Genomic DNA, 16,930 nt, shown 5'->3' with positions numbered 1-16,930 from the left:
CAGTATTTACCCTGCACAGAAACAAAATAACCCATCCAAATCTAACTCTCTCTGCAAATGTTATATCTGCCCCTCCTGCAGTGCACATGGTTTTGCCCAACTGCTAAAAACTTTCCTACTGCGATCAACTTGGAATTACCCGCTATAGTTCTTGCCTTGGAACCTGGGGACTATATGGGTTCCCTGGACATACAGGTTGCTTACCTGCATGTTCCTATAGCAGTGTTGCATCAACAGTATCTGAGGTTTGCGGTTGGCAACCTCCAATACCAGTTTCGGGCGTTACCTTTTGGTTTAACCACGAGCCCGCGAGTTTTTACCAAAGTTATGGCGGTGATGACGGCGGTGCTCTACCATCAAGGGGTCAGGATCCTACCGTATCTGGACGCCTTGTTGATCCTGGCAAATTCCCCGGAAATTCTCCGACGTCATCTAGATGTGACTGTCCGGTCTCTGCAAGCCCACGGGTGGCTCATCAACTGGAAGAAATCCTCCCTGGTCCCTGCTCGGAGCATGGTGGACCTGGGAGTGCTGTTGGACACTTACAACCAGAGGTTGTTTTTGTCTCAGGAGAAAGTACTGAAGCTTCAGGACAGGATTCGTTGCTTCCTCTCTCGTCCGCAAGTGTCGATACATTCGGAGATGCAGGTGCTGGGCCTCATAGTGTCAGCATTCGACATGATGGAGTATGCTCAATTCCATTCTCTCCCTCTCTAGAGGCTGATTCTTGACAAGTGGGACGGCCTGACTCACCGGATCAGGTCTCACATGATTTCATTGTCTCCGGAGGTCCGTCTGTCGCTATCCTGGTGGCTGCAGGACCAACATTTGAGCAGGGGCCGTACCTTCTGGATACCCGACTGGGTCCTGTTGATGACGGATGCCGGTCTACGGGGTTGGGGCGTGGTGTTGGAGCAACACTCCCGTCAGGGTTGGTGGACCAAGGAGGAGTCCCTCCTCCCGATCAACATTCTTGAATTGCGGGCGGTCTTCAATGCATTGAACCTGGCCCAGCATTTAATACAGAACCGTCCTGTTCAAGTACAGTCGGACAACGCCACCACAGTGGCTTACATAAACCATCAAGGCGGCACTCGAAGCCACCTGGCAATGAAGGAAGTTTTGCGGATTCTTCAGTGGGCAGAACGCCATCTGCCAGCCATATCAGCAATATTCATTCCGGGAGTCCTGAATTGGGAAGTGGACTTTCTCAGTCGTCAGGACGTACACGCCGGAGAGTGGGGCCTCCATCCAGAAGTGTTTTAACTCCTAATGGAAAAGTGGGGCCTTCCAGATGTGAATCTGATGGCGTCTCGACACAATCCCAAGGTTCCGGTCTTCGGAGCAAGGACAAGGGATCCTCAAGCAGCATTCGTGGATGCGCTGGCAGTGCCATGGAAGTTTCGGCTGCCGTACGTGTTCCCTCCGGTGTCACTTCTGCCCAGGGTAATTCGGAAGTTCAAGCAACAAGGAGGAATCCTGCTTCTCATAGCTCCAGCGTGGCCCAGGCGACACTGGTTCTCAGACTTTCAGGGCCTCTCGTCAGAACGTCCAATTCTACTTCCACAACGCCCAGACCTCCTCGTTCAGGGCCCATGTGTCTACCAGGACCTGGCCTGGCTGTCTTTGACGGCGTGGCTCTTGAAGCTTCCGTCTTGAGGGCTAAAGGGTTTTCTGAGGCGGTCATTAAAACTATGTTATGGGCCTGGAAACCGGCTTCTGCTCAGATTTACTATAGGGTCTGGCTTTCTTACTTTGTTTGGTGTGCATCTAACAATTATGACGCTTCCAAGTTTAGTACGGCCAAACTTTTGGCTTTTCTGCAGCTTGGCCTGGATTTGGGCCTGCGTCTGGCTTCCCTCAAGGTTCATATTTCTGCCTTGTCGGTGTGGTTTCAGAGAAAAATTGAGCCTTTACCTGAGGTTCATACCTTTACTCAGGGTGTGTTGCGTATCCATACTCCCTATGTCCCGCCTGTGGCTCCTTGGGATTTGTCAGTGGTTTTGGAGGCGTTGCAAGAGTCCCCATTTGAATCTCTTGGCTCAGCTGACCTTAAGTGGCTTTCTCTTAAGGTGGTGTTTTTACTGGCTGTTGCCTCTGCTAGAAGAGTGTCGGATTTGGGTGCCTTGTCCTGTAGTTCCCCATATCTTTTTTTTTCTCACCGTGACCGGGCGGTCTTTAGGACTCGTCCCGGATATTTACCTAAGGTGGTTTCTTCGTTTCACCTTAACCAGGAGATTGTGGTTCCGGCCCTTGTATCTCATGACTTGTCTACCAAAAAATGATCTTTGGATGTGGTACGGGCTCTCCGTATCTATGTAAAGAGAATGGCTTCTCTTAGAAAATCCGATTCTCTATTTGTTTGGTTTCCAAAAACGTGGCTGGCCTGCTCACAAGCAGACTTTGGCCAGATGGATTAGAATGGTGATTGCACATGCTTATGTGCAGGCTGGTCTGTCAGCTCCTGCTCACATTACGGCTCATTCTACTCGGTCTGTTGGACCTTCTTGGGCGGCTCACCGTGGGGCGACCCTTGAACAATTGTGCAAGGCGGCTACGTGGTCCTCAGTGAACACGTTCCTAAGGTTCTTGTGCCCGCTACAGTGCGTCCCCTCCCATGAGAAACTGCTTTAGGACATCCCCAATGTCTATCCTTGTGGAGCCCAGTGTACCCCGCAGCAGAAAACGAGATTTATGGTAAGACCTTACCTTTGTTAAATCTCTTTCTGCGAGGTACGCTGGGCTCCACAAAGGCGCCCACCCTGACGCACTTAGCTTCTTTTGGTTGGTATGGCATTAGCCACTGACACTTCTCCTGTCATGAGACTGTGGTGTTTGTGGCTACTAACTGTTGTCGTCTCTTTTCCTGCTACTAAATTGGGGCTGGTTAACTAAAAACTGAACTCCTGTGCAGGGAGGTGGGGTTATAGAGGAGGCGGCACTATGCATCTTTGGAACAGTCAAAGCTTTTGAGCCTTTTGGTGCCCTCGGATCAAGATCCTACTCTACACACCATTGTCCATTCTTGTGGAGCCCAGTGTACTTCGCAGAAAGCGATTTAACAAAGGTAAGTTCTTACCATAAATCTCGTTTTTATCATCCAAAAAAGGACCCACGATCGTGCGACAATACATGGCATCCGGGATAAGTTCCTGAACCCATGTGTTATCGCGATTTTGACGAGTGCTTATCGCAGATTATGCTTTGGGTGCCTGAGGCACCCCAAGGATAATCCCCGATAAGTGTTGGTTTACTGGGCTAATTGGATAGCCCCTGGAAAACCAATTAGCAACACTAAATTACATATAAAGTTTTACCAAGTTTGAGTTTTTTTTTATATATTTTTCTTTAACGAGTTAATATTATAACAGATCTCGGCAAGCAGATGACGTGGAACTGCAAGTCCCAGCACATCAAAAATAATGTAATTGTGTTTCTGCAAATGTATTTCTGTAGTGTGAGCTGCTTTGCCATATTTTAATGTTGTTTTTCTAATGTTTCTAGGTTTGGACATTGGTCATTGGGTATGCCCTAGCAGTCTCATTCAAGTGGAATGAAGATACTCAGCGCTACCTTACTGCCATTTCAATTCCTGTATGGTTCATACTACTGTTCCACTTGGGTAAGTTTTTCTTCTCTAAATACTGTACTAAGGGGGTAATTCAGATCTGATCGCTGCTGTACGTTTTCGCACAGTGGGCGATCAGATCCATCCTGCGCGTGCTTCTGAGCCGCAATGCACACAGACGTCGGACAGCTGCAACGGACATTGCCAGTCAGTGTCGGGATAGTGCGAAGGATCCATTCACACGGGTGTTCGCAAGGTGATTCACAGGAAGAGGCCGTTTGTGGGTAGCAACTGACCATTTACAGGTAGTGTCTGGAAAAACGCAGGCGTGGCCAAGCGTTCTGAGGGAGGGTGTGTGACGTCAGCTCCGGCCCAGATAGAGCAGGTATCAATAGCACTGGAAGAGTAAGTCCTAGGCTGCAGAGAGTCTGCTCAAAATTATTTTTAGCAGCTCTGCTAACACATAAGAATGCACACTTGCACAGCAAAAATACACCCCCCCCCCTGTAGGCGGCGACTAGCTGATCGCAGAACAGCAAAAAACGCAACACAGCGATCAGATCTGAATAAGGCCCTAAATAAAGACTGAAAATAAAATGCTTTTCAGCTAGTTACACACATTCTTGATACTTGGCTGATCAAGTTGAATGCTCCTAATCATCTCAGCAGTGTGTACTCAGTGACCGCTTGTAACCCGTACACACGTCCAGATTTATCAAGCCTTGGAGAGTAACAAACTGCACGGTGATAAAGTACCAACCAATCAGCTCCTAACTGTTATTTCTTCTTCATCCACTAGGGGCCACTGGAGTACTCTTGGGATATGGACAGGCGTTAGCAGGACAGGCACTGAATATTTAAATTAAATTAGTAACTCTCCTCCCCTCCATACTCCCATAGTACCTCAGTGTTTTTTCGGTGCCTCGCCAGGATAGAAGCACTAGTGGATTCCTAACCACAATGACTTTTTATTTTCATTTTTTATTTTTTTATTTTACTGTTACCAATCCCTTCCCAGCTTAACAAAGAAGCTTGGGTCCGGGATTGTGGCAGCTGCTGCTGGCAGCTTGTAGCTTGTCAGCGCTCAGAGAGTAGCACCGCCATAGACTACAGGCAGCTCAGCTATTTCCAGCTGAGGCTGCAGGAAGGACTGGACGGAGCTTGTGTGATGGAGCCTTGTCATAGCCCAGGCTCACAGGTATTTATTGTAATGGTATCGGCCAGCGTGTGTGGGGACCGCGCGCCGCCCGTCACCAGACCGCTAATGCCTGCTGCCCGCCGCCGTCCACTGATACCCGCTCCCCACCGCCGCTCCCCAGCTCCCGGCCGCTGCTCCATCTGACGCTCCCCAGCGCCCGTGCTGTAGAGGGAGATCGTACACAGCAGCGGCCGCTGCTGCCAGCGCTCCCCGGCTCACTCACTTCGGGAGCTCACGCTAGGGGGGTGCAAGGGGGGGGGGGCTCACTCAGACCGCGGACAGCCCTCACTGCGGCCGTGGCTGTCCCTATAACATGCAGCCCAGCTGCGGGGGGGGGGGGGGAATGCCCACAGCAGCACTTTACAGGCTGTTAAGCCTATATTATAAGAAGGCTGCTGTATATTCCAGAAAGGCTGCTTTATATTAAGAAGGGCTGCTTTATATTGAGAAGAGACATTATATTGAAAAAAGGCTGCTTTATGTGACCCTGTCACTGTTAAGGGCATGGTTTTAAGGGCATGTCTTGATAACCTGGTTTTGCTATGTTATACATAAGCACATGGCTGGCTGCCATTTTAACCATGCTTCCTGCTTATTTTTTCAGGAAGTTGCTGTCCTACAACAATACTCCACCGGATGGCGCAGGGGTTTTAGTAGGACTTTTGGATCAGGTTTCATATAGTCTGGCCACATGCACTGCACTTTGGCCGTATACACACCTTAGTAACATTTTACTGAGTCGTGGGACTTGTCTCTCTTTGTCTATTTGTGTTGTCTGTGTACATAATGAGTAAGACACCGGCAAAATCTAAAAAGCAGTTTAACTGCAATGTATGTAAGAGTGTGTTACCTGATGGATCTACCACAAGCACAGTATGTTTTGTAAATTCAGCTACAAATACGATTTCTACTCCAATTTCGTCTCCTGATCCTCAGTGGGCAATATTAGCAGATGTAATGGCTGGGTTGCAATCAGAATTGGCTGCCGCTCAACAAGAGCGGCAAGATCTGAGGGTCGGGTGAGACCGCCAGAGATACCAGAAGGGTCTCGGGGAATGTCTCAGTCTTTGCAAAGGTCCAAGTCTAGTTCGGGTCACAAAGATAGTTATCATTTGTCTTATAATTTACCAGTTTCTGCTATGTTGCATTCTGACGATTCAATGCCAGACCTCAGTGCGCAAGATGAACATGAGGAAGGTGAATTGGACCAGCAGTCAGATAGTGAGGATATTGACAGCCCGGGCATTGATAATCTCATCAGGGCAGTACTTCAGTCTCTGAATTTTAAAGAGACTGAAGACCCTCTTACAAATGATGAGGTGGTATTTGCTAAACGACAGAGATCTCCAGTATGTTTTCCTTTTTCAGAATCTCTTAATAAGCAGTTCATAGAGGCATGGAAGAATCCGGATAAACGATTTTCTATACCTCGCCGGTTTCTGTCTAGTTACCCGTTTCCAGAGTCGGTGACATCTAAATAGGAAAATCCTCCAATGGTGGATTCGTCGGTGTCAAAACTTTCTAAAAAGTTAACCATTCCAGTACCAACTGCTACTACGCTTAAAGACCCGTCTGAGGGTAAGCTAGAAGCTATGCTAAAGTCAATGTATACAGCAGCAGGGGTGCTGCTTAGACCTGGTTCGGTTGCAATTTGGGTAATAAGACTATGATTGTATGGATAACACAGCTCAGGTCCGCCCTACAAGACGACCACCTTTTACTTCTCGCTGATCAAATCTGTGAAGTTGCTGAGTACCTATGTATAGCTTCTACGGACGTCTGCCAGTTCACTTGTCGCCTTTCGGCTCACTAGTTACGGCATGACTCGCTCTCTGGCTGCGTTCTTGGCAGGCGGAGGCAGAGGTCAAACGAGGAATAGAAGCGTTACCTTACGCTGGTGAGAAGTTATTTGGTCCTGAATTGGACAAATGGATTTCTGAGCCCATGGGGAAGACGAACAACCACACAGGTTACACGTGGTAGAGGACGTGGGTTTCCACAAACCACCACCCGTCGTCGGGATGCTAAGACCACCGACAAGCCAGTGGCATGATGGACTCCCAGCCCATCTCGGATCTTCAGTTGTGGGGGCACGCCTTCAGATGTTCCATTTGGCGTGGTTTCAAACATGGGTGGATCCCCAATTTTAGTGTTAAAAGGTTACAAAATAGAGTTTGATTGTCTCCCTCCAGAGCGCTTTTTCAAGACAGGACTGCCTGTGTCAGTTGATTCCGGTCCCAGTTTACAAACAAGGTCAAGGTTATTATTCCAGTCTTTTTGTAGTTCCAAAGCCGGATGGCTCTGTCACACCAATAGTGAACCTAAACTGGCTCAATCAGTACGTCACTTACTACAGATTCAAGATGGAATCCCTGCGGACAGTAATTGCAGGTTTAGAGCCACAAGAATTCATGGATCTCAAGGATGCGTACTTACACATTCCAATTTGCCCACCGCATCAGAAGTACTTAAGGTTTGCAATACAGCAAAACCATTATCAATTTCAGGCTCTACCGTTTGGCCTCTCGTCAGCGCCACAGGTTTTCACCAAAGTGATGTCTGTGATGATAGCTCATCTCAGATCTCTGGGAGTTCTAATAGTTCCTTACTTGGACGATCATCCAAGCTCCGTCTCAACAGATACTCCTCCAAAATGCCTTGCTGACCAACAGTGTGCTAGTTCAGCACGGTTGGATTGTCAACTTCAAGAAATCAAATCTGATTCCGTCTCAACGACTTCAATTTCTAGGAATGATTCTCGCAACGGTGAATCAAAGAATTTACCTGCCAGAACAGAAGGTACAGAGTATTCGTCATGTGGTATAGTTAGTGCTCAAGCCACGCACCGTCTCAGTACATTTGTGCATTCGACTGTTAGGAAAAAAGGTGGCGGCTTTCGAATTGCTCCAGTTCGGAAGATTTCACTCGCGTCCTTTTCAACTGGATGTGCACGCACAGTGGTCAGGCTCGCATCTGCAGATTCACCAGAGGGTGCGGTTGTCTCCATGGGCCAGAGCATCACTACTCTGGTGGCTCCAAGTACACAATCTCACCGCAGGAAAATGGTTTTGCGTCTGGAATTGGATCTAACGACGGACGCGAGTCTCCAGAGATTGGGGAGCTGTGATCCAAGATTTTCAGCTTCAGTGTCTCTGGACAGTTCGCGGAAGATTGTTGTCTATAAATGTCCTGGAACTCCGGGCAATTTACAACGTGCTGCGACAAGCAGTGCACATGCTCCGGTCTCAGACTGTCCAGGTGCAGTCAGACAACGCGACGGCAGTCACGTACATCAACAAACGAGGAACAAGAAGCCGCATGGCCATGCGGAAAGTAGCTCAAATCCTCAATTGGGCCGAGCATCACCAGGTGATATTGTCGGCAGTGTTCATTCTGGGAGTGGACAACTGGGAGGCGGATTATCTCAGCCGTTGGGATTTTCATCCAGGAGAATGGGCATTAAATCCAGAAGTATTCCAGATGTTGGTCCAGCGGTGGGGTTACCCACAGATGGACCTGATGGCATCTCGCCACAATCATCAAACACCCCAGTATGTGTCTAGAACAAGAGATCCAAAGGCAGTAGCAGTGGATGCTCTCACGATCGCGTGGCCGTACAGCCTCGTGTATCTGTTTCCACCATTTCCGCTGTTTCCTCTGTTGCTAAAGCGGATCAAACGAGAGTCCACCACAGTCATACTAGTGGCGCCTCATTGGCCACGGAGAGCATGGTTCTATTGGCCACGGAGAGCATGGTTCTCGGATCTCCGCGGGCTACTCGCTGATGATCCTTGGCCGCTCCCGCTACGTCCGGACCTGTTACAACAGGTTCCGTTCCTTTACCCCGATTTAGTGCAGCTGCGTTTGACGGGGTGGCTGTTGAAACCGCCCTCTTAAGAAGAGAGGATATTCCGGAATCGGTTATACCAACCATGTTACGTGCTAGGAAGCCAGTTACAGCAGCTCATTATCACAGAATTTGGCGAGCCTATATAGGTTGGTGTGAAGCTCGGAAATTTCCGACATCATCTTTCAAGTTATCCCGTTTTTTGCTATTTTTTCCAGACTGGGTTAGATGGAGGACTACGTTTATGTACACTAAAGGTGCAGGTCTCTGCCTTGTCAATTTACTTTCAAAGGCGTTTGGCTCTTTTGCCGACTGTACACACTTTCCTGCAAGGTGTCCTCAGAGTACAGCCTCCATTTATACCACCTACAGCTCCATGGGACTTGAATCTGGTTTTAGATTTTTTACAGTCTTCATGTTTTGAACCCTTACAACAAGTGGATGTTAAATTTCTCACTTGGAACACAATTTTTCTCCTAGCCTTAGCTTCAGCAAGGCCTGTTTCAGAATTCGGTGCCTAGTTATGTAAGCCACCGTATCTGGTGTTTCATGATGACAGTGCGGAGCTTCGGACGAAGGTAGTATCTTCTTTTCACATCAATCAACCAATCGTAGTTCAGAAACTTCAGCTACTTTGGATGTGGTACGCGCACTACACGTTTATGTAGCCCAAACGTCTACAGTACGTAAGACGGATACATTGTTTGTTCTCTATGATGCTGTCAAGATGGGTTGGCCAGCTTCCAAGCAGACCTTATCAAGATGGATTCAACTGACCATACGTCAGGCTTGCCTTCATGCTAGGCTACAGCCGCCTACATCAGTTTCAGCTTATTCCACGTTCTGTGGGAACTTCATGGGCAGCAGGTCGTGGGGCTTCTACGATGCAGCTTTGTCGTGCGGCTACATGGTCATCAGTGCACACGTTTGTGCGCTTTTACAAGTTTGATACGTTTGCGGCATCAGCATCTAGCTTTGGCCATCTAGTGTTACAAGTGCCAAACAGCTCTCCTGCCCAAGGGGGAAACTTTGGTACGTCCCAAGAGTACTCCAGTGACCCCTAGTGGATGAAGAAGAAAATAGGATTTTGGTACTTACCAGATAAATCCTTTTCTTTGAATCCACAGGGGGCACTGGAAGCCCACCCAGAGCAGTTTTACCTGTCTTGTGGTAAGTTCAGTGGATCTTATGGTAACACATTCTCACCGACTTGTTCAAATGTTCAGGTTATATAGATTATTGTGTCAGCTGTTTAGTTGTCCGTTACGTTATGTGTCAACTTCATTGTTGTCCGTTATGCTATAATGCTATATGTAATTCTCCATTGTTAATCTTCTCTATCGCTCCTGTTCGGCTCAGTAAAAAACATTGAGGTACTATGGGAGTATGGAGGGGAGGAGAGTTACTAATTTAAATATTCAGTGCCTGTCCTGCTAACGCTTGCCCATATCCCAAGAGTACTCCAGTGCCCCCTGTGGATTCAAAGAAAATGATTTATCTGGTAAGTAGCAAAATCCTATTTTCTGCTGCGGGGTACACTGGGCTCCACAAGGATTAACATAAGGTGTAGAGTAGGATCTTGATCTGAGCACCAACAGGCTCAAAGCTTTTGACTGTTCCCAAGATGCACAGCGCCACCTCCTCTATAACCCCGCCTCCATGCACAGGGAGCTCGGTTTGTAAGTTGGTGCCATGCAGTAAGCAGGCACCTAACAGGAGGGCTGCCTCAGGCAGTCTATTGATAGCTTTAATGACAGAAAAAGAAGATTTAATTTTTTCTAACAAGACTTCAAGGGCTGCTGCAGACACAGTCTTTCTGACTTGTCTGTGTGCGGCTCCCTCACCTCCAGCGGCACTGTATACTCCCGCGCCCTGGTTGCCGGGTCACTGCAGCGGAGGCGCCAGCTTCTTCCAAACGTGAGTCCGCACAAGCCGCCGTTCTCCCGGATCGCGGGGCCGCAGACAAGGGGGAGGTAAGGGGCTTCTGTGCCCGGTCTTTACCGGGATCCAGCACGGCTGTAGGAGGCGGGCCGCTGAATACTGGGCAGCCGCTCCACTAGCCTCCAGGGTCATGTCATATGGGCACAGGTCAGGGGGAATTTTGTTATTAAACCTCCATTTTACACTGCCCGCACGCACCCGGTGGGGATGCCAGCAGCGGGAGCAGGTCGGATCTGTGGCCCCTCCCCCCAGCCTCTGGCGCCATTTCTACAAATGTTCCCGCCCTGGAGCTGCATTTCTCTCTCACTCCCGGTCAGCAGCCATCACAGACAGAGCCTTGCTGTTCCTGGGACTGCTAGGGCAAATCCTCCTCTGTGGAACCGCCTGATTGCCAGTACTGTGCTTCCTACAGGACACTTAAGCATTCTACCTGTCACTGGGACAGTGCAAGTTAAGAGTGCATACATTCAGGGTTCTGTGGTACAAACACCCTGTGATATACATCCAGTGTTTACTGGGCATTGTTATATTTATTGTTGACACTTATAGCCATACTGAGTATTACTTTGTATTGCTAGTCCAGTGCAGTTTTATGGTACATCATTTCTGCATGGAAAACTTGTGACTTTATATGTGTGTGTGCATGTAGCTGCTGCGTGGTTGCCTTATTGAAGAGTATTTCACTCAGTGGGCTATTCCTATATTGCTATACCTGAGGGGGCCAAGTGTTTCAGGTTTTTCTTTATGTTTAATATAGGATCGTATCACAAGATATGCTGACGGTGTATTTTTACTTGTGATTTATAGTCACCATATAATCTATATCTCTCGGTCTCCCAGTCTGTGCTGTAATAGGCACACTTTTCTGAGAGTTCTTGATAGGTATAGTGCTGCTACACTTTGTACCAGGTTGCCCACTAGGGCTTCTCCCACACTGCGTGGTTGTGAGGCCGCGGACATAACAGAGGATAATATGGCAGCTGAGAGTTCAAGTTCAGGGGGTTCCTTACGCCTCAGTGGGTCGGTAGCACCTGGAGCATCACAAGACCCACCTTGGGCTACATTTTCCACATTGTTAAACACGCTTGTGACTAAATTGACGCCCCCTGTGGGACCACCTGTGCCACTGCAACTTGTTTTGGTCCCTGCTGTAAACCCACCATGGGCGGATCACCTTTCCACTCGGTTACAGCATTTGAACCGATCTATGACTAAATCTAAGTGTCACTCTCGCCCGCCTAAGACTGAGTCATCTTCTAAACAGGCCATTACATCCTCCCAATCCACTGCTATTCCAGACACGTCCTCTGGCGAGGACGGCACATATGCTGATCCCACAGACACTGACACTGATGCTTCTGAGGGTGAATGGAAGTCATTGGTGGATGTCCCGGATTTGATTGAGGCAATCATGCTAATTTTTCAGGTGGATGATGATTCTGAGCCAGAGACTGTCTTGTCTCCAAGAAACCGGATAGGTTTAAATGTAAGAAGGTGGTTAAACAAGTTTTACCCCATTCTGAACACCTGGTTGACACACGTCCGGAATCCTGGGAAAATCCGGGGACAAAATTGACACCGAATAAAAGACTGTTGGCTCGCTATCCTCTCTCTGCGGGGGTATGTAAAAACTGTGAAACCCCTCCGCCTGTAGATTCTCATGTGGCAGTTATGGTGTTTCCTCTGCTCTGCCAGTAACTACAGTCACCTCTCTGAAGGAACCGACAGATCGACGTGTGGAGGGTTGTTTACAAGCGATTTATACCCTAACGGGGCCTGTGCATAGGCCAACAAATGCAGCAACGTGGGCTGCTGAGTCTGTTGAGGCGTGGGCTCAAGAACTTGAGGCGGAACTGCCTTCCAACGCATCTGAGCATCAATGTCTCTCGTATATTGTCACTTCTTCTCTGTATCTTATGGAGGCGGCCTCCGATGCCAGGGTGCTCGCGACCAAGGCTGCTACTACGTCCGTCTTGGCCAGACGTATCCTTTGGTAAAGATCATGGTCGGTGGATATGGATTCCAAGAAGATCCTGGAGTTGCTTCCTTTCAAGGGAGATATTCTCTTTGGAGAAGACCTCAATAAGATTGTAGCTGATGTGGCTACTGCTAAAACAGCTTGCCTACCTAGTACGGCTCCTTCAACGCAGAAGGCTAAAAGTACTTTCTCTCTGCCCTTTCATCCTTTAGGAAAAGCAAAAGGTCAGGCGTACCCAAAGCAAGCTTGTGCTTCCAGACCTGCCAAGCCCAGACCGAAGCGTGCCTGGGCCGCCCCTCAACCAGCTTCCAAAGCGGACAAGCCTGCCGCATGACTGGGCGGGCCTTCCTCTGGGGGATCCCAAGGTGGGGGCTGACTTCTAGGTTTTGCCCAGGAATGGTTGAAGACCACTTCAGATACCTGGACGAGGGAAGCCGTCGCTCGATGTTATGCCATACCCTTCAAGAATCGTCCCCCGCAGCGGTTTTGCCTGACAGATGTGCCTCTGGATCCAGCAAAAGCAAACACGTTGCACTCTGTGGAACATTCCCTCCTGATCACAGGAGTGGTGGTAAAGGTGCCTCTGGCTCAGAGAGGCAAGGGGTACTATTCACCGCGGTTTCTAGTCCCGAAACCAAATGGGTCCTCGCGGCCCATTCTCAATCTGGAGTCCTTGAACAAGCATGTGCGGGTCTCCAAGTTTTGTATGGAAACTCTGCGCTCTATTATTCTGGCCATGGAGCCTGGAGACTATATGGTCTCCCTGGACATACAGGATGCCTACCTGCATATTCCTATTGCAGTATCTCATCAACAGTACCTGCGGTTTGCGGTGGGCAATCTTCATTACCAATTTTGGGTGTTACCCTTTGGTTTGACAACGGCTCCCTGAGTTTTCACCAAAGTAATGGCAGTCATGACGGCTACACTCCGCCGTCAAGGGGTCAGGATCCTACCGTACTTGGACGATTTGTTGATCCTGGAAAATTCCCCAGAACTTCTCCTGTGTCATCTCGATCTGACGGTCCAGTGCATTACAGCCCACGGGTGGCTGATCAACTGGAAGAAATCCTCCCTGGTTCCTGCTCGGAGCATGTTACACCTGGGAGCGTTATTGGACACTCACAATCAACGGTTATCCCTGTCTCAGGAGAAAGTCCTGAAGCTTCAGGACAGGATTCAATGCTTCCTATCTCGTCCGCAAGTGTCGATACATTCGGCAATGCAAGTGCTGGGTCTTATGGTGTTGGCTTTCGACATGGTGGAGTATGCTCATGATTATGTCAATTATTATCTTAAAACACAAAGCTATACACTGTTACCGTGGAGCCGCTATGGCCGCTAGACTTATTACACACACTAATGACTAAGTACGCTATTTGTGTACTGAGTAATGTATTTGATACGCACTTAGCGTATCAGACGCCGTGCCGTGGGTACAACGTACACGCGGCACGTACGCACACTGATTGAAATACTGTAAATTTTATTAATGAAACAATGTAATGATATGCTTATACTTTAAACCTTAACAGCAAAGCACTGCAACGATGTTAATACCTTTAAACCTTAAATAGCGCTGGTGATACAACGTATCCGCAGTGCATACATCTTAACAATGCTTATACACTTTAAACAGGTTAAACCACTTTAAAAGCCTATGCAGGAAAGTGAAAACACAACACTGATTTGTATTTGAAACCACAGGATTCTAAGGCCTCCGTGGATTGATTCCAATACAAGGTAAAAACAGTACAGTTTATACACTACAGGCTAACAAGTAAATCTAAACCGAATAATGGAGAATAATGGCTACAGAGAATATACATACGTGAGAATGTTTCGCAGGCGCAACCTGAATTCAGTCCTCGGCTATCAGGGAGAAAGCCTTCAGAGTCTTGTGTGACCAAGTCTGCTGCAAGCTCTATTTATTTACTTCATCCAAAACAATACAATGGTCACTGTAATCCCTTTGTCTATTGGACACAGAGATGTTCATTTACATTACAGGAGAGGTCATAGGTGGATTTGAAAAGGTGGGCTGTGTCTTTCCCCAACTGCTCTAGTGGGTGGTAGCCTCTGGATTCCCCCCCGCATACACAATACACAGTAAACACAGTCAATGTTCATATTCTACTTTTGCACATAACTATACGCAGGAACATGCAATCTTCTCCTAACTAACACCGGAATGTTACTCTCAAAATACCCTACAGCTGGATACTAGACATCACCTTTCAACCTTTATCTGACCCTTCCTATCATGCAAAGAGGAATCTCTCTGTCCAGGAACAGTTTAAACTAATCATACTCGCTGACATTGTCTAGGAGAATATTAACTACAAAATGCACTATTTGGGTTAAATATGCTACGATCGAGTCGCACGATACACGCACACAAACTCAGCCGTAAATACACATCTTATGCGCACGAGATGCTGGAGCGTCTCTTACGCAACCTGCGGGTATGTGTACGCACGGGGGACCAGGTGCATGAGCAGCGCGCGTGTGCATGAGGGGTTAGTACAAAAGGATATACATCATGATATTTTTCGACTTTGACACTCTGTTCCACTCTCGCCCTCTGCAGAAGTTGATTCTGACCAAGTGGGACGGCCTGCCTCACCGGATAAGATCTCACATGGTTGCACATGGTAATTCCAAGTTGATTGCAGCAGGAATTTTGTTAGCAGTTGGGCAAGACCATGTGCACTGCAGGGGAGGCAGATATAACATGTGCAGAAAGAGTTAGATTTGGGTGGGTTATTTTGTTTCTGTGCAGGGTAAATACTGGCTGCTTTATTTTTACACTGCAAATTAGATTGCAGATTGAACACACCACACCCTAATCTAACTCTCTCAGCACATGTTAAATCTGCCACCCCTGCAGTGCACATGGTTTTGCCCAACTGCTAACAAAATTCCTGCTGCGATCAACTTGGAATTACCCCCATGATCTCATTGTCTCAGGAGGTCCACCTGTCACTGAGCTGGTGGCTGCAGGACCAACAATTGAGCAGGGGCCGTCCATTCTGGATATCCGACTGGGTCCTTCTGACAATGGATGCCAGTTTGAGAGGTTGGGGCGTGGTGTTGGAACAACACTCTCTTCAGGGTTGGTGGACCAAGGAGGAGTCTCTACTCCTGATAAATTTTCTGGAACTGCGGGCAGTGTTCAATGCGTTGACAATGGCCCAGCACCTCATACAGAACAGACCTGTTCAAGTACATTCGGACAACACCACCACGGTGGCGTACATCAATCATCAAGTAGGCACTCGAAGCCGCATTGCAATGAAGGAAGTATCAAGGATTCTTCAGTGGGCAGAGTGTCATCTGCCGGCCATATCCGCAGTGTTCATTCTGGGCGTCCTGAACTGGGAAGCGGACTATCTCAGTCGTCAGGACGTACACACGGGAGAGTGGAGCCTCCATCCGGAGGTGTTTCAACTTCTCGTGAACACGTGTAGCTTTCCAGATGTGGATCTGATGGCGTCTCGACACAATCTCTAGGTTCCGGTCTTCGGAGCAAGGACAAGGGATCCTCAAGCTACGTTCATGGACTCTCTGGCGATTCCATGGATCTTTCAGCTACCTTACGTGTTCCCTCCAGTGTCACTCCTGCCCAGAGTAATACGGAAGTTCAAGCAAGAAGGAGGAAACCTGCTTCTGGTCGCTCCAGCGTGGCCCATATACGGCACTGGTTCTCCGATCTACTGGGTCTCTCGTGGGATCGTCCTCTTCTACTTCCACAACGACCAGACCTTCTCGTTCAGGACCCTTGTGTTTACTAGGATTTGACGGCATGGCCCTTGAGGCTTCCGTCCTGAGGGCCAAGAGTTTTTCAGAGGCGGTCGTTCAAACTGTGTTGATGGCCCGTAAGCCGGCTTCTGCTCGGATCTACCATAGGGTCTGGAATGCTTACTTTACTTAGTGTGCGTCTCACAATCATGACGTTTTCAAGTTTAGTGCTGCCAAACTGTTGGCCTTTCTACTACAGGGCCTGTACTTAGGCCTGCGTCTGGCCTCCCTCAAGGTTCACATGTCTGCCTTGTTGGTTTGGTTTCAGAGAAAAATTGCTATCCTACCTGATGTCCATACATTCACTCAGGGTGTGTTGCGGATTCAGCCTCCTTATGTGCCACCTATGGCCCCTTGGGACTTGTCGTGGTTTTGGAGGCCTTACAAGAGTTTCCATTCGAACCTCTTGCTTCTGCTGACCTTAAGTGGCTTTCCCTTAAGGTCCTATTCTTGCTGGCGCTTGCTTCAGCTCGAAGGGTCTCGATTTTTCACCGTGACCGGGCGGTTCTTAGAACGCGGCCAGGTTATTACCTAAGGTGGTGTCTTCCTTCCACCTTAACCAGGAGATTGTGGTTCCGGCCTTTAATTCTCCTGAGT

The 16,930-nt window shown here is 48.4% G+C and overlaps 1 protein-coding gene across 6 annotated transcripts in view; it reads left to right on the top strand.

Moving 5' to 3' along the window:
• Positions 1-16,930, top strand: part of TMEM245 (transmembrane protein 245) — an 879,931-nt gene that overhangs the window by 96,631 nt on the left and 766,370 nt on the right. For all 6 annotated transcript variants that reach the window (XM_063922719.1, XM_063922723.1, XM_063922720.1 and 3 more), the window contains exon 2: positions 3,505-3,622. In XM_063922719.1, the coding sequence (XP_063778789.1) occupies positions 3,505-3,622 (118 nt within the window). The remainder of the gene's footprint in view (positions 1-3,504; positions 3,623-16,930) is intronic.

Source organism: Pseudophryne corroboree, chromosome 5, assembly GCF_028390025.1.
Source record: "Pseudophryne corroboree isolate aPseCor3 chromosome 5, aPseCor3.hap2, whole genome shotgun sequence".
Taxonomy (NCBI): Eukaryota; Metazoa; Chordata; class Amphibia; order Anura; family Myobatrachidae; genus Pseudophryne; species Pseudophryne corroboree.
This window is presented reverse-complemented; position numbering and strand designations above follow the sequence as displayed.